At 35.2% G+C, this 21,934-nt stretch overlaps 1 protein-coding gene across 2 annotated transcripts in view; it reads left to right on the forward strand.

The window, feature by feature from the left end:
* Positions 1 to 21,934, forward strand: part of ATM (ATM serine/threonine kinase) — a 127,325-nt gene that overhangs the window by 94,920 nt on the left and 10,471 nt on the right. The window contains exons 48-59 of one of the 2 annotated variants that reach the window (XM_020286674.2): positions 95 to 208; positions 673 to 890; positions 1,580 to 1,787; positions 2,718 to 2,831; positions 3,155 to 3,313; positions 3,837 to 3,975; positions 5,390 to 5,472; positions 6,431 to 6,571; positions 7,317 to 7,433; positions 16,217 to 16,366; positions 18,911 to 19,076; positions 20,407 to 20,493. In XM_020286674.2, the coding sequence (XP_020142263.2) occupies positions 95 to 208; positions 673 to 890; positions 1,580 to 1,787; positions 2,718 to 2,831; positions 3,155 to 3,313; positions 3,837 to 3,975; positions 5,390 to 5,472; positions 6,431 to 6,571; positions 7,317 to 7,433; positions 16,217 to 16,366; positions 18,911 to 19,076; positions 20,407 to 20,493 (1,696 nt within the window). Of the gene's footprint in view, positions 1 to 94; positions 209 to 672; positions 891 to 1,579; positions 2,832 to 3,154; positions 3,314 to 3,836; positions 3,976 to 5,389; positions 5,473 to 6,430; positions 6,572 to 7,316; positions 7,434 to 16,216; positions 16,367 to 18,910; positions 19,077 to 20,406; positions 20,494 to 21,934 lie in introns of those variants that run through there. The other variant, XM_076002486.1, reaches the window with a different exon arrangement.

The raw sequence follows: 21,934 nt of genomic DNA on the forward strand, positions 1-21,934 counted from the left end.
AAATATTTGAACCACTTTTTTCCCTTACATGAAGGACAGTTTAGTATAGTCATAATAATGAATTACATTTTAAGATTTTACTTTTCTTGTCCAGGATGATCCCACCCTAAAACTTATATACACAGAATGTCTGAGAATTTGTGGCAACTGGTTAGCAGAAACTTGCTTAGAAAATCCTGCAGTCATTATGCAGACCTATCTAGAAAAGGTAAGATTTAGGAGCAATCCTTAAAATAGTTGTTTAGCATGAATACACTTGATCTTTTAATTGAGGCCAGATGTATTTTTCAAAGCAAACAAAAATATGGTATTATTTTCCATATATTATCACTGTTGTAGCTCTGTATAATTTTTAGGTTATTCCTTTAGTTTAATTAATTTTGGAAATAATTACCTCACTAAATAAGTGTCACATGAAAAGCATGATGTGTTTGTTTTTAAATTTGATAGAGCTATTTGTTTTTGTGCAGTTCTTTACAAATATTAGATCTTGGGTTATTTCTACACTGCCAAAGTTGTTTTGAAAAGTCAAGATAATACTATATTTCATACAATTTCACTTTTCTGTGTATATAAATTAAACTTTAATATGGGTATTACCTTAATGCGAGTAATTCTTTAGATGTATTTAGTACTTGTAAATATAATTTAAATGGTTGTGTTTTCTTGAAGGCGGTGGAAGTTGCTGGAAATTATGATGGAGAAAGCAATGATGAGCTAAGAAATGGAAAAATGAAGGCATTTCTCTCATTAGCCCGATTCTCAGATACTCAGTACCAGAGAATTGAAAACTACATGAAATCATCAGAATTTGAAAACAAGCAAGCTCTCCTGAAAAGGGCCAAAGAGGAAGTGGGCCTCCTTAGGGAACATAAAATTCAGACCAACAGGTAACTAGGTGTCTACATGTGACAATTTTGTGTTCACCAGTCATAAAGTCAGCTGACTGAATGTGTTTGTGTAGAAAATGTGACTTGATCTTTTTATCTGGTATTGTTTCGAGCAACAGAGCTTCGCTTAAGTACATACAGATTGCCTGGGCCCTACTCTGGTTAATCACAACTTGAATTAGTATGTAAGACATTGACATGTGTTGCTTTGTGTAGAATTCATGCTCTGGTTCTAAGCTCATTGTAGAGTATGTAGGTGTTAGCTATTTTGGGGGGGGGTTGTTTTTTTTGTTTGTTTTTTTTTTTTGGTATGTTCATATCACAATGGAAAGAGGTAGGTGCTGAAATAAAATGCAGAAGAGTTACCAATTAGATAATTAAATCCTTTTATTTAAGCTTGTTGTGAGTCTGTGTATTCTAGTGTAAGAATTCTCTAAGTAGAGAATTAAGTTAACTAAATAGCATGGGGTAGAGTCCACTTTGTTCTTGGTTGCCCAGGAAGGTTTAATTATGTGAATTGCACAATTAAGATAAAAGTAAGTTTGTTCTCTTAATGTTTAATAATATAATCCTTAAGATTTTGTTTTTCTCTTGTGATGGACACCTTATTTTCCACTTATGTTGTATATCATGTATGATTTTGTAGTTCTGTAAAATTTTATGGCTTTTGCATTTTTCTTCAATGCAAGATACACAGTAAAGGTTCAGCGGGAGCTGGAGCTGGATGAATGTGCACTCCGTGCACTGAAAGAGGATCGGAAACGTTTCTTATGTAAAGCAGTTGAAAATTACATCAACTGCTTATTAAGTGGAGAAGAACATGATATGTGGGTATTTCGTCTTTGTTCCCTCTGGCTTGAAAATTCTGGAGTTTCTGAAGTCAATGGCATGATGAAGGCAAGTCTTATTCAACCCAATATTCTAGCCTGTGCTTGAGAAACTTACACATAAGCCCCTTGTTCCCAGGGATTTTGTATACCCCTTTGTATCCTTAGCACTTGGTTCAATGCTCTACATACTTGATAAGCTCTAGATGATGCAGGTTTGTGTGGAGGTGAAATGATTTAAGTTGGTCCTACATCTTTACAGTTATCACAGGAAAGTGCCCAGAATGGAGAACTAGATTGGGAAATGTAGAAAGCAATTAAAGGTGATGTGATCACAGGCAGGTTTTCTCCCCTGCTTTATGCTTTTATGGGGAGTTTTATAATGAATTACTTTTGTAAATAGAAAAAAGATATTTTTAAGAAAGTATTAGAATAGCAGTATTTCATAAGTTTTTATTTAAAAATGTTAGGTTTTAGTGATGACAACTAATATTAAAGTTAAGTTGACAAGATATATTAATATATTGTAAGTCTATTTGAAGGTTGAGGGTAAAATGGTTCTCCTGGATGAAAAGAATGAGACTCATAATAGATACAGTCAATCTCTGCTATAGTACATACAAAATTTTATTACTTTTGGCCTATAGGGAAAAATAATTATTCCATTTTATTGTACATTGACTTCTCAGGAGCCAAGATCACAGTAGTACTCACATTCACATTTGTTCTCCCTGGATTCACTAGAATATAAGAGTGGCAAGTGTTCCAGTTGCGAATACAATTTAATTTAGGACCAAATATTGACTTACCAAGAAGTCAATCTAGAATTCTCATTGGAAAGACTTTCAGATAGATAAGCGACGGAAAAAAATATAGTTAGTGGAGTTTGATTAACAACCACGAGGTTATGTTAGTATCTTGGAATACTTTATTTGCTTAGATGTCAGAATATTTGAAATACATTGTTTCTTAATTTTGGTGTTTTTTTTCTTTATGGTAGAGAGATGGAATGAAGATTCCATCATATAAATTTTTGCCTCTTATGTACCAATTGGCTGCTAGAATGGGGACCAAAATGATGGGAGGCCTAGGATTTCATGAAGTCCTCAATAATGTAAGTAAACCTGAAAATCGAAACACAATAATAGCTTTTCTTTTATATTACTATATACAATAAATACTGCCATTTCTCTCTGGGAAATGAAAATACAAAATTTTGCATTTTGTCTCTTCTCACTCCACATAAGTTACTCAATTTCTCTCTTATTTCTCATGTGCCTCTCTATCTCTTTCTCACACACACAGACATACACACATTCTACTCATTGCAATATCTAGACAGTAACATACATTTTAGTGCTAAACAAAATGAAAAATACAGTTTTTCTATTTTTTTGTTTATTTGAATAAATCTAATAGTTCTTAATTTTCTTACAGCTCATCTCTAGAATTTCAATAGATCACGCCCATCATACTTTGTTTATTATATTGGCCTTAGCAAATGCAAACAAAGATGAATTTTTGACCAAACCAGAGTCGGCAAGAAGGAGTAGAATGACTAAAAATGGGCCTAAACAAGGGTCTCAACTTGATGAGGTACTTGGATTAAACATACATATCTTTTTGAATTGTGATGTTCATTCTTTCCCAGAATATTTCTTTTTAAAATCGTTTGTTTCTATGATACCACCTAAAATTGGCTCACAATTTTTGAATATTTCCCAAAGCATAGGAGATACCAGTAGTGTTTTACTTTTTTTCCTCACGGCAATAGGCAAAAAGAAAAAAATAGATTAAAAAAAAATTTAAAGGGTAAAAGTGCAATTTTGTTATACAGATATATTGCATAGTGGTAAGATCTGGGCTTTTAACGTAACTATCATCCTTCACCCAAAAATAGATTTTTGAAAGGCATCTAAGTCATTGACTGTTGAGAGTATTGTACTTTTTGATACATTTCATTCATAAGATGACTGTTTTGTTTGTATCTGAGGAATTTTAGTGATCTCATTGTCTAGATTGTACATAAATTCTATTCTTCTCTGTTTTTGTAACTCTGAAAAGTTTAAATGGTGGGTAGTTCCTTATGTAATGTTTTTCGTTTGTTTTTTATTAATAGGATCGAATGGAGGCTGCAAACAAAATAATACGTACTATCAGAAGTAAGAGACCTCAGATGGTCAGAAGTATTGAGGCACTTTGTGATGCATATATTATATTAGCAAACTTAGATGCCACTCAGTGGAAGACTCAGAGAAGTATGTGTCTGAAAGAATGAATGTTGCTTTCTTGCTATGTTATTCTGTAGGGATATAGTAATTATAGAGCCTAATAAGTAAATCTGTTTAAAATCACAAACAATGCTGTAAATTACAAATATAAAGGTCCTGGTGGTTATAATTCACATAGGATCCAAATATTTAATTTTTATCTAATTGCTTCAACATCCCCTAGTCTCTTTTTCACTTAATATCTTTTGGTGGAACTGATAATAGATGACTACACTAAATTAATGGTTTGATTTCTTCTGGTAATTTTAAACAAGCACACTCTTGTTGCAGAGAATTGCAACAAGTCTATTAAAGAGGCAAGTCTATTAAAGTAACTGAAAAACTGAGAATTTCTAGGGTCACAGGTTTGTTTTTTTTTTTAATGATAGTGGTTACTCATTGTACCCTGGAACTTAAGAACACCTTACCATTTTTTCCATAGGTGCTAAAATGACTTTATTTAATCACTTTTCTTGCTGCTTCAGTTCAGATGATTATAAGCTACTCTAATACTTGGTTTGTGTCTAGTCTCTAAGTATGCACTTGCTTCTGAATATCTCCCCATATTTTAATAATAGTATTTTTTCTATTCAGAATCATATCGTTAAGTTTAAATTCTTACTACTTTAAAATAAGAATGAGGCCAGGCGCGGTGGCTCATGCCTGTAATCCTAGCACTCTTTTCTGTGAGGCCGAGGAGGGCGGATTGCTCGAGGTCAGGAGTTTGAAACCAGCCTGAGTAAGAGCGAGACCTCATCTCTACTATAAATATAAAGAACTTAATTGGCCAACTTATATATATATATATATATATAAAAAAATTAGCCGGGCATTGGTGGCGCATGCCTGTAGTCCCAGCTACTCGGGAGGCTGAGGCAGTAGGATTGCTTGAGCCCAGGAGATTGAGGTTGCTATGAGCTAGGCTGACGCCAGGACACTCACTCTAGCCTGGGCAACAAGACTGAGACTCTGTCTCAAAAAATAAATAAATAAATAAAATAAGAATGAGACTTCATGCAGTGTTTCTCTAAGCAAAGAATATTGTCATGTCTTTTAGCCATGTTTAATAGTAATGTGACAGAAGTATGTTATCTATATACTATGCAAACTGTTATGTAGTTATTTTAACGTGCTCAGTCTGGTTCCTCACGTGGAGTCTGGTCTAATTACCAGTGCCAGGTAACCTGCAAATTTATTTGTAAGCCACATTAACCATTGTTAAGTTCTGACCCTGAGCTGCATAATGGCCAGAGCCCAGGGTCTTCATTTCTAAATCAGGGCCTGAAACATAGACTAGCCACAAGTTGGGGCCTATGGCATCTACTGACTATTCCTGCTTGACCTTTTGTGCTGTTCCTTAGTTTGCAGTTGTCACAAAAAAACTCTCCTTTTTTAAATGCAGAAGGCATAAATATTCCTACAGACCAACCAATTACTAAACTTAAGGATTTAGAAGATGTTGTTGTACCTACTATGGAAATTAAGGTAATTTACTGTTAACTTGTTTGATTTTTTACATTAAATTCTTTATTAGATTAAACATTTGAAATAGCCTTTTTATGTAGGTCAAATTGGTTAAATATTGGCAATTTTATGTGTTTCAACTTATAATTTTTCAATATTAGATTCTCCTTTGTTCAAACCCTAAAATACTCAAAAGCTTCTTCTGCTTTCTTTTTCTTTGTCTTTAGTTTTACACCTCCCATCTTTCTTATGAAGGTCTCTAGATTGTTATCTTCATTGGCTAGAAGAAGGAAAGGTTCCATGTGCTTATGCCAAGATTTATTTTTGACTTGGCAAGAAATTTCCCAATTGTTATGTATTGTTTTTTTAAAATTCTATGTGCGAGAGAATGTATTGGCTATGCTGTACTACAATATTAGGTAATAGAGTATATATTGTAGTATTAAGTTGACTGTATATACATAATACATTTAGGTCTGTTCTAATAATTTTTTATTACTAGAAGTACCATGTAGGCAGGCATATATGTAATAATAAATGTTATAGTTTAGAAAGTGATCATCTTAAGTACATTGTAAGTCTTTCTTTTGAGTTTGCAGTTTAGGGCTCAGTATCTGTAGTTACTTGATTTGAAATATAGCTGCATCATGTGGATTAACTGATACCTTTCCAGCTATATCAGCAATGTTAGTTAGCTGAATATTTCCTGAAAACACCAGATTTAGCAATTATAAACTAGAAACTCCTTTCCACACTATTCCAAAATTTACCTCACTAGATTTTTGTGAGGAGTTTTGTTATTTCTCAGATGACTAAGTGAATCTTTCATTAAACATAAGTAAAGTTATAGCTCCAGTTCTTAACCAACAACACATTCATTCATTGCTCTGTTTAATATTAAAATTACCATTTATAAATTATTTTTCTTTAAATGCAAATAGTGTATCTAACCTGTTATCATACTTATACTTTGTATTAGGTGGATCCCACAGGAGAATATGGAAATCTGGTGACTATACGATCATTTAAAGCAGAATTTCGTTTAGCAGGAGGTTTAAATTTACCAAAAATAATAGATTGTGTAGGTTCTGATGGCAAGGAAAGGAGACAGCTTGTTAAGGTGAGACTTCCTTTCTCTGGCTTAGTCTTTAGAAGGTTACTAAAACCTTTTGTTGTTATTTTCTTCCTACTTTATTTAGGTCTTTATCTTTATTCTGAATAACTACAAATCAGGAAGACTTATAGAACAGAAATGTGTTATTTTGTAGAACCAGAATGCTTTACTACATTTTTTGTGTCTCTGCTAGGCCATCATTATTGTGCAGTTGATTCAAATAAAAAAATACTGTTAACATGTACAGACATGATGAGGTTAACAATGAGCTTGCCGCTTGTAAAAAACTGTTTGGGTGGTTGTTACTTATTTATTTGAATAGTACAAGTTGAGGTCTTTTACTTCAGTATACTAGACCTGGCACTATGCCAAGTGCTATTAATGTACCAAAAGAAGATCATTTCTGCCTTATTGATTGTAAGGCAGGAGCTCTTTGGGCCCTGCTGGGGAATGGTGGAGAGATACAGTATATCTTCACTCAGCTATTTGCAGTGTGCCATCAGGTGGGATCATTCCAATTATCTAATTACAAAAGTGGCTTGAGAAAACTTCCTTTTTCTAAATCAGCCTGCCTATTCAGTGTTATAGCTTATTCTAAATGAAAGAATGGGAGTGGGTCTTAAGAAACTGTTAAGAAGAACACAGATGCTCAGAATGATTTGAGTACCCTTTGCTATCCTCAGATGACTCTGTGTGTATTTTTATAATAAACTGAACTGTCCTTAGTTATTCATGTTTAATTATTGTGAAGGGCCGCGATGACCTGAGACAAGATGCTGTCATGCAGCAGGTTTTCCAGATGTGTAATACATTACTGCAGAGAAACTCTGAAACTAGGAAGAGGAAATTGACTATCTGCACATATAAGGTATCTAGTTTATACTTCTGCTGTTTCACCAAGAACATATAAAAGATGCCATTGGCTGGGCACAGTGGCTCAAGCCTGTAATTCTAGCACTCTGGGAGACCGAGGAGGGCAGATTGCTTGAGGTCAGGAGTTAGAAACCAACCTGAGCAAGAGCGAGACCCTGTCTCTAAATAGAAAGAAATTAATTGGCCAACTAATATATATAGAAAAAATTAGCTGAGCATGGTGGCGCACGCCTGTAGTCCCAGCTACTCGGGAGGCTGAGGCAGGAGGATTGCTTGAGCTCAGGAGTTTGAGGTTGCTGTGAGCTAGGCTGATGCCATGCGCTCACTCTAGCCTGGGCATCAAAGCGAGACTGTCTCAAAAAAAATAAAAAATAAATAAAAGATGCCATTATTTGGACCAGGGGTCAGCAAATAATGTTTTCTGTAAAAGACCAAATAGTAAACATTTATTTTATTTAAAAAAGTATACTCATTAATGTCAATTGCGGTTAGATGTTTCTTATAATCAACTGAAGTAGTTTATTCCTATTTTTTTCCTACTCATCAATATATTATAGAGATCTTTTGCATTTTTTAACAGTTGTATATATGTATATACTTTATTATACAAGTTGTTATCAGTGGGCATTGGGATTGTTTCCAGTCTTTTGCTACGACAAATGGTGCTGCACAGTAATGAATAACTTTGAACATATAAATTTCATACATGTGCAGATGAATCTGTAGGATAGATTTCCAGAAAGTTGAATTGATGATTTAGAGGATACATGCACCTATAATTTGGTAGATATTGCCAAATTACCCTTAATGGGGGTTTATCCATTTATATTTCCTCTAGCAGTTTGTTTGAGGAGATAATCCTTAGTCACATTATTCTATTAGCTAATCATCTTTGGCTATTATATTGATTGTTCATTTAGCCTATCAGTGTTTTAAGAAACAACAATAAATCCTCATTTTGAAGGGCCTATTTTCTGTAGGTTTGTTCTTACTGGTTTCATTCCTTTACCTCATTTTTTCCCCTTTCTTCTTCTTTCACTGTTGTAACAGGGCTTATTTGTTTATTCATTTTTCCTGTTTCTCTGAGAATATAAACAAAATATGTTTGAATAATTCATTGTCTAATGAATTAGAGAAGCAGTCTTTCAGAAACTCTCAGGATAGTCCCATATACATTTCTTACACTCTCAAAATGGTACATGCCAATAAGTGTTTATTTTCTCTAGCAAATTAACCCTATTTATTATAACTTGGAGCTATCTTAACCATTGAGTTCATTTAAAATATAAAGGAAAAAAGTCCCTTCTATAATAACAAAAAGTATTTAATATGAATAAAGTGCCTAGGAATAATGTTAATAAGAAACATGTAGGACTACAAGAAAAAAAAAAGACTGCAAAAATATAACAGTGTAAAGAAAAGCTACATTAAGAGAAGGGTACTATAAGTGGGAAGACATTTAAAATTTTCAGCTCATTTCAAATTAATGTATTGACTTAGTTAAAAATCTATTCAATTTTTTTTATAACTTGGAAAGATGATTTGAAAGTTTACCTTGAAAAATATTAATATATTGGCGAAAATGACTAACATGTTTTTGAAAAATGTAATGTGTAGAAGTAGACTTCATCCAATCATACTAAAATAAATGATAAAACTTTAGTAATGAAAATGGTGTGGTTCATGGAATAAGAATTGATAGATCATTAAAATAGAGTAAGTAGCCTTAAAACAGATATTTATCTTCACATTTATAAGAAATCAATATATATAGTATAGCTTTTTCAAAGTTATAAGCCAAAAAATGCTGTTATGAGATATTATGAGTAACACCTGCTTTTTTATATATTTCTAGTTTTCCACAGTGAACATTTTTTATCAAAATAATTGCTAAATTAAAATCCACAAATAGGGACGTGGAGAGGAAAAAAGTAGATCTACCTTCCAAAATTCTTATTGAGCAGGCTGTTGTAATTAAATGCAAAACTTGGTTTTGAGATTCTTAACTGCTTTCAGAAACAGAAATACAAAAATTATTGTTTTGAAGGGAGTGTATTATTCATTAGGAAAGCACACTTTTTTCTTAGCCTTAAAGTTTGTGATGTGGAACTTTATGGGATATTAAATAATATAACAGATGCTTTCCATTAGCAGTTAAAAAAAATAATCTTCAATGAATGCAAAAAGCAAAAGTTAAACTTACATCTCCGTGAAAGATATTCTGTAGAGGGACACATCTTTTTGATGTGTATTAGATCAGTGGTACTCAAACTTCAGCAGCCATCATAATCACTTGGAGGTTTTGTAAAACATAGACTGCTGAGCCCATTCTCAAAATTTCTAATTTAGTGGATCTAGGGTGAAACCTGAGAATGTGCATTTTTAGCAAGATACCAGCGATGTTGATGTTGCTTTGCTCCAGGGACTACACTTTTGAGACCCATCCTCTAATTACTATCTATTAATCTGACTTAATCATAGGACAGAGTTGATGAGTTATTAGCTATTTCTTATCTGACAGATAATTTAAAGATTGCTAAGAAATTTTCATCTTTTAATTTTCTTTTAGAGAAAGGGTCTTACTCTGTTGCCTAGGCTGGGGTGCAGTGGTGCAGTCATGGCTCAGTGCAGCCTCAAACTCGTGGGCATCTCCCGCCTCAGCTTCCTGAGTAGCTGGGACTACCGCATAACACCACACCCAGCTATTTTTTTTTTTTTTTTTGAGACAAGATCTTACTATGTTGTCTAGACTAGAAGATTTGAGAGAGTAGATATTCTATAATGTGAATGAAAGGAAATTTTTTTTTTAACTGGAAATTTTTTTTTTTTTAGAAATGGGATCTTGTTCTATCTCCCAGGCTGGATGAAAGGAATTTTCATGCTATAAATGCCAGGCTTTTAGATTGCAAAGATAATGGTTCAAGAATTGAGTTATAATGGGTACTGGTTGTACTGGTTGTACAGTAGCACCTCCTGGTTTTCTCAGAAAGCATCTGAGATTTCCAAGGGTTTCCAAGCAGAAATACAACTGAACCTCCAAAGTTTGTTGATATAAAGCTGTGGTCCCCAGCCCCTAGACCATGGACTAGTACCAGTCTGCAGCCTGTTAGGAACTGGGCTTGCATAGCAGGAGGTGAGCAGCAGGTGAGCTAGTGAAGAAGCTTCATCTGTATTTACAGCCGGTTCCCATTTCTCCCATCCCCGCATAAGCTCCGCCTCCTGTCAGATCAGTGGCATGGCATCAGATTCTCATCAGAGCACAAACCCTACTGTAAACTACACATGCGAGGGATCTAAGTTGTGTGCTCCTTATGAGAATCTAATGCCTGATGATCTGAGGTGGAGCTGAGGCGGTGATGCTAGTACTGGCTGCAAATGTAATAAATGTAATGCACTTGAATCAGCCTGAAACTATCTCCCTCCCACCCCTCACCCCAGCCCATTAAAAAATTGTCTTCGGCCGGGCGCGGTGGCTCACGCCTGTAATCCTAGCACTCTGGGAGGCCGAGGCGGGCGGATTGCTCAAGGTCAGGAGTTCAAAACCAGCCTGAGCGAGACCCCGTCTCTACCATAAAAATAGAAAGAAATTAATTGGCCAACTAATATATATAATATAAAAATCAGCCGGGCATGGTGGCGCATGCCTGTAGTCCCAGCTACTTGGGAGGCTGAGGCAGGAGGATCGCTTGAGCCCAGGAGTTTGAGGTTGCTGTGAGCTAAGCTGACGCCACGGCACTCACTCTAGCCTAGGCAAGAAAGCGAGACTCTGTCTCAAAAAAAAAAAAAAAAAAAAAAAATTGTCTTCCATGAAACCTGTCCCTGCCCCCAAATAGGTTGATGTCTGCTGCTATAAAACATGAACAAGAGAAAGCCTGACCAAGAATATTTTGAAGAAAAAATTTATTAAACTTTCATATCTACCTTAGGACTTTTTAGTATCTAATTTTTGTGCAGAACTATTTCACCAACTAAATTATTCCATTAAGATATTTAGAAAATGGGCAATCCAGGTAACTAATTGAGTTATTTGATGTTATATATCTGAATATTAAAGTGTAACCTCAAAACATGAGAGTTTAGGTTTGACTTTGTTACTTTGAATTACAGTACTAGGTCAATAGTGTTATTTTGGGACTACTCCCAGAATGTGAAAAGTTGTGTTATCAATATGTTGAACTAACTGTGTTTGCCTTTAGTTAAGGTTCCTGGAGGGGTTATAGGGAAGCAGTCTTCCTAGTCCAGGTCTTCTGTGGAGTCATTCCAATCCTGGGATTCAGGCCTTCTGTGATCATTGTATCAACAAGAGGGTACATTGACTAACTGGAAATAGCTTTTGGTAGCCAAATCTCATGTATCAGTATGTACCCTCAAAAGGAGAGACTTGTATATTGAGGTATACCAGATATCTCTTGTCAGAAAGAACCAGATGGAGATAAAGACAAAGTTCTTACTGTGTGTGCTGGTAACTAAAACTTAGCTCTCTGACATGAACCAGAATTAGGGTAGCTGGCTGAATTTTTCTCCAAAACTACATTGCTACAAAGTATACTGAACAACAAGTCTAAAGTTTTATATGTCAGAGGAATTTGTTTTCTAAAATACAAGTATCAGCTAAAACTGGAGACCTACATGCTGCAACTAAATATTCAAATGCTTTCCAACAAAAAACAGACACAACAAAGTCATTAAAAAGTTAGTTAACTTTAAAATTAACAAATAGTTTTTATTTTTTGAAATTATTAAGTGCATGGTAGTTACATTTTTACAGAATAATGTACATTTTTAAATATTTCTAATTGAAGTTTCTTGAATGTGTTTCTTGAAGTTTCTTATTTGTTGATTACAGCTAAATTAATGCAGCCTTCCAACACGAAAAGGTTCTCCATCCCTGTTCATCCTCCCTTAGGCCAATAAATAATTTTTTTTCCTTATGTATATTTCAGAGTGCCCTTCTCATTTGGGGTTCTGGGAGAGAAGCCATAATGTCTTAAGGCATTCACTGAATATAATGAATTAATGTCATTTCTGTGTGTGTATCTATGACGATACCAGCCATGTACCTTGGGAGAATTGAGAAAATAGTCATCAGTCATTTTTGTGATACCTATACAAAATACCCAGATACCCAGTTGAAATAGATTTTTCGGAGAATCTTTAGTACCAGAAAAACCACTGTCATTTGTGTTTTAAAACTTGAATTCAACTCTTTCTCTATCAACTAACATCTCTGAGCTGAGGTAGGGAAAAGCTAATCTGTTCCTTTCTAGATCAATCACTCAAAAAAAAGGGGGGGTGATTTTTTCCCCCAGAACTTGATATTTATAGGGAGTAATTAATGGCAAAGAGACCTTAGACAGACTGTACTACAATACAAGAATGTTAACATGATGAGGCATCCGGGATCACAGTTAACTCAGAGTCAAAGATAGGGCAAGATTTCCTGGGAAGAGTTTAGAGGTACTTAAACAGAAAGGGAAATTGGTTGGAAAGGCTATGTGATCATTCATTTGTTTGTTCAGTAAATGTTAATTTACATGCCTAGTGAAGACTTTTGTCAGCTTACATACAGCCTTTTGGAAGGTTGGTTCCTGATAAAATTAGTCAGTTATATGGCAGTCTAAGAGATAGCCCAAACTCAATAAGTTTAAAGTAGAACTCTTTTTTTTTTTTTTTCTTTCTTCCTTAGAGTTCCCACTACTGATAAAGTAGAACTCTTGATTAATCACCTCCACCCCCAAGATGCCTGAAACCAAAAACAACCTGCTCTTCCCCATCTCAGTAAATGGCACTACCTTCACTTGGTTGCTCAGACTAAAACCTAGAGGCCTTACTTTCTTTTTACTTTTTTTTTTTATATTTCTTTCTTTCTTTTTTTTCTTTTTTTTGAGACAGAGTCTCGCTTTGTTGCCCAGGCTAGAGTGAGTGCTGTGGCATCAGCCTAGCTCACAGCAACCTCAAACTCCTGGGCTCAAGCAATCCTGTTGCCTCAGCCTCCTGAGTAGCTGGGACTATAGGCATGCACCACCATGCCTGGCTAATTTTTTCTATATATATATTAGTTAGCCAATTAATTTATTTCTATTTATAGTAGAGACGGGGTCTCATTCTTGCTCAGGCTGGTTTCGAACTCCTGACCTTGAGCAATCCACCTGCCTCGGCCTCCCAGAGTGCTAGGATTACAGGTGTGAGCCACCGTGCCCGGCCTTTTTACTTTTATTATTGCAGAAATTTTCAAACATTCAAAAGGAGACTGAATAGTATTATGAATCCCTTTGTACCCATCACCCAGCTTCAACAACTAGAGCAAATCATGGACAATTTTGTTCCATTTCTACTATCACCTACTTCCTCTCTTCCAATATTATTTTGAAGCAAGATGTCACATCTTTTCATCTGTAAATATGTCAATGTGTAGACCTATAAGATAATGCTTCTTTAGGACAAACCTTAATCACAATACTGCCATCACTCCTAAAACACTTAATAGAAACTCCAAAATGTCATCAAATATTGGGGGGATCATTTTAAACTTTTTTTCCCTCTGTTTCTCTGATCTTTACACTACTTTCTTACCTCATTCAGGTTTCTTCTTTTTTTTCTCTCTCTCTCTCTTTTTTTCACAGCAGAATGTGAAGCAAACCTCATTCAGTTTTCTTCCCCAATGTCACCTCCTCAGAGAGGCTTTCCCTGACCATGCTGCCATGACTCACTTTCTGTGTTGTCTAAATTTATGTTTTGTTCCATCAGACTTATTATCTGACATCATTAAATGTTTATTAGTATATATGTTCCCTCATCAGAATGAACGTTTATGAGACCATAGTCTTAATCTGTCTCATTTGCCACTCTATTCTCAGTGCCCTACCACAGCGTGTAACACATAATAGACTCCCAACAAATATATGTTAATAAATTGTTAAATGGCTCCTTAAGACACAGAACATAAAATGGTTCAGCGTTATTTGAGTACATTAAACATTAAAAAATGTGTAGAATTAAAGATACCATGAAGACAAATAACCAACTGAGAAAACAAATGTAATAATGTTAATAACAACAAAAAAGATTGTTGTAATATTAACAACAAGGGGCTGGGCACAGTGGCTCATGCCTGTAATCCCAGCACTTTGAGAGGCCAAGGTGGAAGGATTGTTTGAAGACAGGAGTTTGAGACTAGCCTGAGCAAGAGCAAGACCCCATCTCTACAAAAAAATAAAAAAATTAGCCAGGCATGGTGGGTGGTGCAAGCCTGTAGTCCTAGCTACTTGGGAGGCTGAGGCAGGAGGATTGCTTGAGCCCAGGAGTTCAAGGTTGCAGTAAGCTATGATTGGGCCCTTATCCTCCAGCCTGGTGATAGAGCAAGACCCTGTCTCAAAAAAAAAAAAAAAACCAACAAAAAACCCAGCAAGGGATTTATATGAAAACTATATAAAGAACTCTTACACACCAGGAATAAAAAGACAAGCCAGTAGGAAAAAGAGTGAAGAATACAAACAAGGGAAGTTCACAAGAAGAAAATATTTGAGTGGTCAATAAAACTATCAAATGATACTCAACTTTTCTAGTGGTCTGGAAAATACAAATCAAAACCACAGTGAGTTACAATTACACACCCTCAAATTGGGAAAATATAAGAAGTCTGACAATACTAAATGTTGGGAAAGTTGTAGAATGACTCTGCTGGTGGGCATATAAATTGGTACCATTACCTCAACTGGTTTACTAAGTTGAAGATACATATCCTCTATGACCCAGCTTTTCAAGTCCTAAGTATAAACCCTAGAGAAACTGAAATATCTTTACTGAGAATAGTTCATTACAACAATATTTCAGAGAAATCTGGAAAAATGTAAATGTTAATACATAGATTGGATAAATTGGATAATTGTGGTATATTTATATAGCTTCAGCTGTTAAAATGAATGAGTTAGAGTTAATTATACTAACATTGCTAGTGATAAAAATAGTCTTAAATAAGAAAAAAGGAAATTGCTTATTTAAAGCTTACAACTATATATGTTTAGCTTTGACATAAAAATAAACCCCAAAATATATGAACATGATAAAACAGCAGTCATCTTGATGGTGGGAAGAGACATGGGATCAGCTAGGGATACAAAGGGAACTTCATCTCTTTCCCAGCAAATGTGAGAAAAATCTTAGATTTGATAAAGCTGTGTAATGGATAAAAGGGCATTTGTTTATATCATTTTTCTATACTTTATACGTGTTTATAATATGTCATAATTTTTAAAAATAACTTTCCCAGCAAAATTTGCTTATTTTATGTTTAGGAATACATTTTCTCTTGGTGAAGACAATAAGATTGTAAAGTAAGAATACATTTAATTTCTATAATTAAGATATACTAAATTTGAGACCACATTCAGGGGTAATATTTTTCAAAGTGAAATTCCTCAAATTTGATAGATATTAAAAGTATAAGGAAAGCAGAGTTCATTCCTCTGCCAAATGGAACAAACTAAGCATGGATCAATCACAGATGATGATGAGTGTAATTAACAGAAGCAACCTCTCAGGGATTGATAGGGATTGAGTGATGGATAGGCTTTCAGAATTCTAAGCAGCAGTCTAGAAAATCATATTCTTTGAGCTTAAGTTTATTTCTAGTTGCTTGCTTCCAAGGAGCTTTGTCTCCTATGGACAGAGAAATATTAATACCAAAAAATGCTTTGTACTGACTCTGATAGTTGAATATTCATCAAATGTTCTTTAATGGCCTTCCATAATTAAAAGGTATTTATTCCTTAACTTCAGGTGGTTCCCCTGTCTCAGCGAAGTGGTGTTCTTGAATGGTGCACAGGAACTGTCCCTATTGGTGAATTTCTTGTTAACAATGAAGATGGTGCTCATAAAAGATACAGGCCAAAGGATTTTAGTGCCTATCAATGCCAAAAGAAAATGATGGTGAGTGGCACTCAAAATTAAAAGTTATTGCAAGATCATTTAACAGCTTAATACAAAACATTTTAATTTCATAAGGTAATTGTTAAAGATACTACGTAAAAGAAAATAAGCTCACAGAATGAAAGTGTACATGAGTGAAAAAGGAAGATTTTTAAACTATATAACCGTTGTCAGATAAGAAATTTAAATGTTATTTAGTGTATGCTAATTTACTTCCAATGTGCGGTAAGCTAATTCTTTTTTTTTTTTTTTTTTTTTTTTTTGAGACAGAGTCTCGCTTTGTTGCCCAGGCTAGTGTGAGTGCCGTGGCGTCAGCCTAGCTCACAGCAACCTCAATCTCCTGGGCTCGAGCGATCCTTCTGTCTCAGCCTCCCGAGTAGCTGGGACTACAGGCATGCGCCACCATGCCCGGCTAATTTTTTTTATATATATATCAGTTGGCCAATTAGTTTCTTTCTATTTATAGTAGAGACGGGGTCTCGCTCTTGCTCAGGCTGGTTTTGAACTCCTGACCTTGAGCAATCCACCCGCCTCGGCCTCCCAGAGAGCTAGGATTACAGGCGTGAGCCACCGCGCCCGGCCCAAGTAAGCTAATTCTTAACAAAACACAAATGTCAGGTGCAATGGTATGAACCTATAATCCCAACCTACTTGGGAGGTTGAGCTGGGAGGATCGCTTGAGCCCAGGAGTTCAAGTTTAACCTGCCCAACAGAGTGAGCCCCCATGTCTTTAAAAACACAAAACAAAACAATACACTAACTAAAACAAAAAATAGATTATGAAGTAATTTTTATATGAAACTGCTATAGAGAAACTTCTAAGACATTTGCCATGTCATACTGGTCACCTGGTCTGACATTTATTCACTGATTCAGCAACATTTAATAAATGCCTCCTATTTACCAGGTACCATATAGAGGCTTCATAAATATTATGACTAATCATCATTATCCTTAGCCCCATTTTGACATGAGAAGTTCATGCTGAGCATAGTGGCTCAGGCCAGTAATCCCAGCATTGGGAGGCTGAGGTAGGAGGTTTGCTTGAGCCCAGGAGTTTGAGGTTGCAGTGAGCTATGATGATGCCATTGCACTATAGCCTAGGGAGTAACTGAGTGAGATCCTATGTCCAAAAAATAAAAATAAATGAGCAGTTCAGTGGACTTGTACAAGGTCAGTGAGTGAATAATAAAGAGTGGAGCAAGGATTTGAACCTTGTCTATCCAACTCTGAAATCCATTAACTGTTCATTTTATTGTGCTTTCCGTTTCCTGTTTTTAAAAATATGCAGTAAGTGCTATAGGCATTGTGATGGAAGTCTGTTGAGAACACACAGGGTACAGTCTAGGCATGGAGTAGGAAGTGGTTAGTTCTACCTGGGGCCAGGAGGAGTGCAGAGAATTAGATTCAAGAAAGGCTTCATAGAGAGAGTATTTTAGCTGAATTTTACAAGTGAGTTGCTTTTCTAGGCAAAAGGAGTATACAAGTAAGGAGAAGGGGGGATGAGCAGGCAATGATAGCATAGGCCTTTAAGGAAGAGTAGATAGATGAGATTGGAGCCATAGTTGGTTAAAAAGTGAAGGGTTGCTTTAGGAAATGCTAACAAGTTTGCACTTTATCCTGTAGGTAATAGAGGACCCTTAAAAAGGATAGTAATATTAGATTTGCATTTTAGAAAGAAACTCTGACAGCACTGTGGGGTCTGACCTAAGACTAATAAGGGTAGGAATGGAGAATTGTGGGTAGATGGAAATATTGAGGCAGAACTGATAGGATTTGATTGCTGATTAGAAGTGAGGTTAGGGAAAAGGAGTAATCAATGCATCCCAGTTTTCTGGTTGGGGTGACTGGATGGATGGTGAGGCTATTTACTGAATTGAAGAAGAAAGGAGGTGACTGAGGTTTGCCAAAGATGAAGAGGTATTTTGTTTGGATTTGGAAGTGATCCAAGTAAAGATGGAGAGGGCAGTTGGAGAAGCACATCAAGCTGTAGCTTAATAAAGATATCTAGGCCAAAGGTACAGACTTAGAAGTCATCTGCACATAGATGGGAGTTGAGCTCATTGAGGTAGAGAAGCTTTGCTTCAGGAAGGGATATAATGAGAAGATGTTGGAGGACAGAGATCTGAGACATGTCAACTGCCATCCATCAGGGATTCTTCATTCTTTCTCCTTTTCTGTTTCCTATTGCACCCCTAGTTCTGTGATGCCACCTGAGATTATCTGAAGCTACCTTTGGCATTTCTATGTTTACTTCCACCTGGATTACAGGATCATTCACATTAGAATTTAATTAAAACAAGTAACAGTCGTCAATGTTGTGCCTCCTTCCCCTGTGATTAATATGAAAATTCCAAAGGGATTATCACTTGTAATTTATTGTTTCCCTCACCAGACTGTTAACTTCTTGTGGTTAGAGAATCTTGTTCATCTTTTTATTGCTCTAGTAGCTATCATCTTTTTCCTATAGAAATGTAGTAGTCATTAATTGAATTGGTTGAACACAATATTGAGAAAATAATTTTAAATATGATCTATTTAAAGGAGGTGCAAAAGAAGTCTTTTGAAGAGAAATATGAAACATTCATGGATATTTGCCAAAATTTTCAACCAGTTTTCCGTTACTTCTGCATGGAAAAATTCTTGGACCCAGCTGTTTGGTTTGAGAAACGATTGGCTTATACTCGCAGTGTGGCCACTTCTTCTATTGGTAATCTTCTTGTACATCTTAGTAGATTAATTGCTTTCCTATGTTCTGAGTTGCAGGGGCATGATGGTGATTATAGTGGTTTTTAACTAAACCGTCTTCATCATTAGATCATTGTGTTTCTTGTTCATCCCGATTCTTAGCTTCTAACCATAGCTTTTTATAGCTTTTTCAGAAAAGAATTCTTCTCCAGGCAGGGAAATAAGACTGGTTTTTCTTCTTCTTTGTTTTATAGTAAATATGGTTTATTTTCTCTCCTTGCCATATATTATTTTTTGAGACTTTCCTGGGAAAATAATAAAACCTGCAGTAACTTCATTTGACTTATTTCATACTTATACTATGGTAATATCACCCAATGATTGATTCTATTTAATAGAATTTTGTTTTCACAATAGAAATCATTATATATATTTAAATATTTGGTGTACAACATATAGTTTTATTTTGTTTTATAATTTCTAAGAGATTGGAATAGCCACATAGGGCATTTAACAAAATCCTAAAGTATTAGAACTAATAGGAACATCAGAGATCATCCAATTTTTTGGTTTTTAACTAATGACAAGTCCTTCCATCACTTTATGTCCCATACCCCAGGGAGGCATATATATTTTGAAAAAGTTCCCAGATAATTGTGAAATTCTCTTCTACATTGAGGATCACTAATCTGGTACTAATTTAGCTTATAAACAAGAAAGTATGCCTAGTTAATGACAGAGCAAGCCAGGTACCCAGGCATCCTGACTCCCTACCCAGTGTTTTTTATGTAATATTAGATGTAACATTAGATGGTATCTCTTATTAGGTTAAAAGCACTGTAAGATATGTTATCTGTCTTAAAAACAGAAATGTAGTTTTTCCTGGATATATATGTGGTGAAATGAATTAATGATTAATTTGTGTCAAATATAAGTCATTAAGCAGAAGAAAATTTCACTGAAGAATGAAGAATTTACCCATAGATTTCTCAATTTAGAAGTATACCAAATAAAAGTTTGAATAAATATAATACTCTGCCTTGGTCCAGGTAAATAATGGGTCTCAACTTTCACTACAATAATTTTCAAAGTACTAATATTTTAAATATGTGCCTGTTAATAAAGAGAAAATATTTTCCAGCAAATCATTTAGGCTTTGTAAAATGCAGTATGCATGAAAATAGCTGATAAGATTTGACTTGAAGTCAAAAGGCTAGTTATATATATAATGTCCTTTAAGTCTAAACTAATTAAAAAATTATACTGAGTCAATGGTATTAGTTGAAATTATGGCTAAATGTGTTTTAGAAATAGAAGAAATCAGTGATTTCAGTTTGTTTGTTTTTTCCCAGTTGGCTACATACTAGGACTTGGTGATAGACATGTACAGAATATCTTGATAAATGAGCAGTCAGCAGAACTTGTACATATAGATTTAGGTAAGTAATAAAAGGTATATATCTTTATTCTATTTAATAAATATTTGGTCATCAAGGAATGTTGCTTGCCTGCCAAGATATTACAAATATGGGGGAGACAGACACGTCAAAACAGTAAATATTGGGGGGTGTTTTTTTTTGTTCTTTTTTTTTTTTTTTTTTTTTTTAAAAAGCATAAATAGTGGTCCTAGAAGGAATAGTTAATTCAGCCTGGAATAATGAATGAAACTTACTAGAAGAGGTGACATATGAGCCAGGTCTTCAAGAAAGAAAAGAAGGATAATCAAGAGAAAAGATAGAGCAGATTTGAAAGAAGGAGTAATTAAAATGCAGGATGTTGTGAGAATGGTAAAAAGCCAGGCCAAGGATTTCAACTCTAATATGTTACATGATGGAAAGTAGATGAAGATATATTTAAGCAGGACATGATCATATTTGATTTTTGGAAAGCTAATTTCAGGTGCAATTTGTGGAGTATTACTGGCAGCTGGAAGACAAGTTAGGGGATGATAATAGTTTTGATGAGAAATGAAGATTTTAGCTAAAGTTGTATTATAGAAACCAGGAGATTGGATTTGAGGGACATTTTTATAGTAAATTGCACCAGTGTGATATTAGATGTGGAAACATTAGGGGAGGAGTCTCCAGCAAAACTAAACCTTCTGGCTAAAGAATATATCAGGTTTTTTTTTTTTTTTTTTTTTTTTTTTTTGAGACAGAGTCTCACTTTGTTGCCCAGGCTAGAGTGAGTGCCGTGGCGTCAGCCTAGCTCACAGCAACCTCAAACTCCTGGGCTCAAGTGATCCTTCTGCCTCAGCCTCCCGGGTAGCTGGGACTACAGGCATGCGCCACCATGCCCGGCTAATTTTATATATATATATCAGTTGGCCAATTAATTTCTTTCTATTTATAGTAGAGACGGGGTCTCGCTCTTGCTCAGGCTGGTTTTGAACTCCTGACCTTGAGCAATCCGCCCGCCTCGGCCTCCCAAGAGCTAGGATTACAGGCGTGAGCCACAGCGCCCGGCCAATATATCAGGTTTTTTAAACAGTAACAAAATGTTGCATATAGTTTTGCATATTATTTTGAAGTATTTATGGAATTTCCAGGTGGAGTAGACAGCTTAACATATAAGAAACAAAAGAGTTTGAGTGTAATAATAGTTCTAGAATCTTCAGCAAATAGATGTCAATTGAAGTCATTGGACTGGAGGAGGTTCTGATCCTATACATATCCTTGATAAAAAGAACTAAGGATGGACTCATAAAGAATGCTAACATTGAAAAGGTTGAGTCAGAAAAAAATTAAGAAGTAATCAACATCATGGAAACTCAGAAGTGGGGAATCTTAGAAGCCAAGGAAAGAAAAATTTTATGGAAGAAGTAGCTCAATAATATCTGATACTGAAAGGGCACACAGGAGGAATGATGACAATAGGCCT

This window comes from Microcebus murinus, chromosome 4 (assembly GCF_040939455.1).
Source record: "Microcebus murinus isolate Inina chromosome 4, M.murinus_Inina_mat1.0, whole genome shotgun sequence".
NCBI classification, from domain to species: domain Eukaryota; kingdom Metazoa; phylum Chordata; class Mammalia; order Primates; family Cheirogaleidae; genus Microcebus; species Microcebus murinus.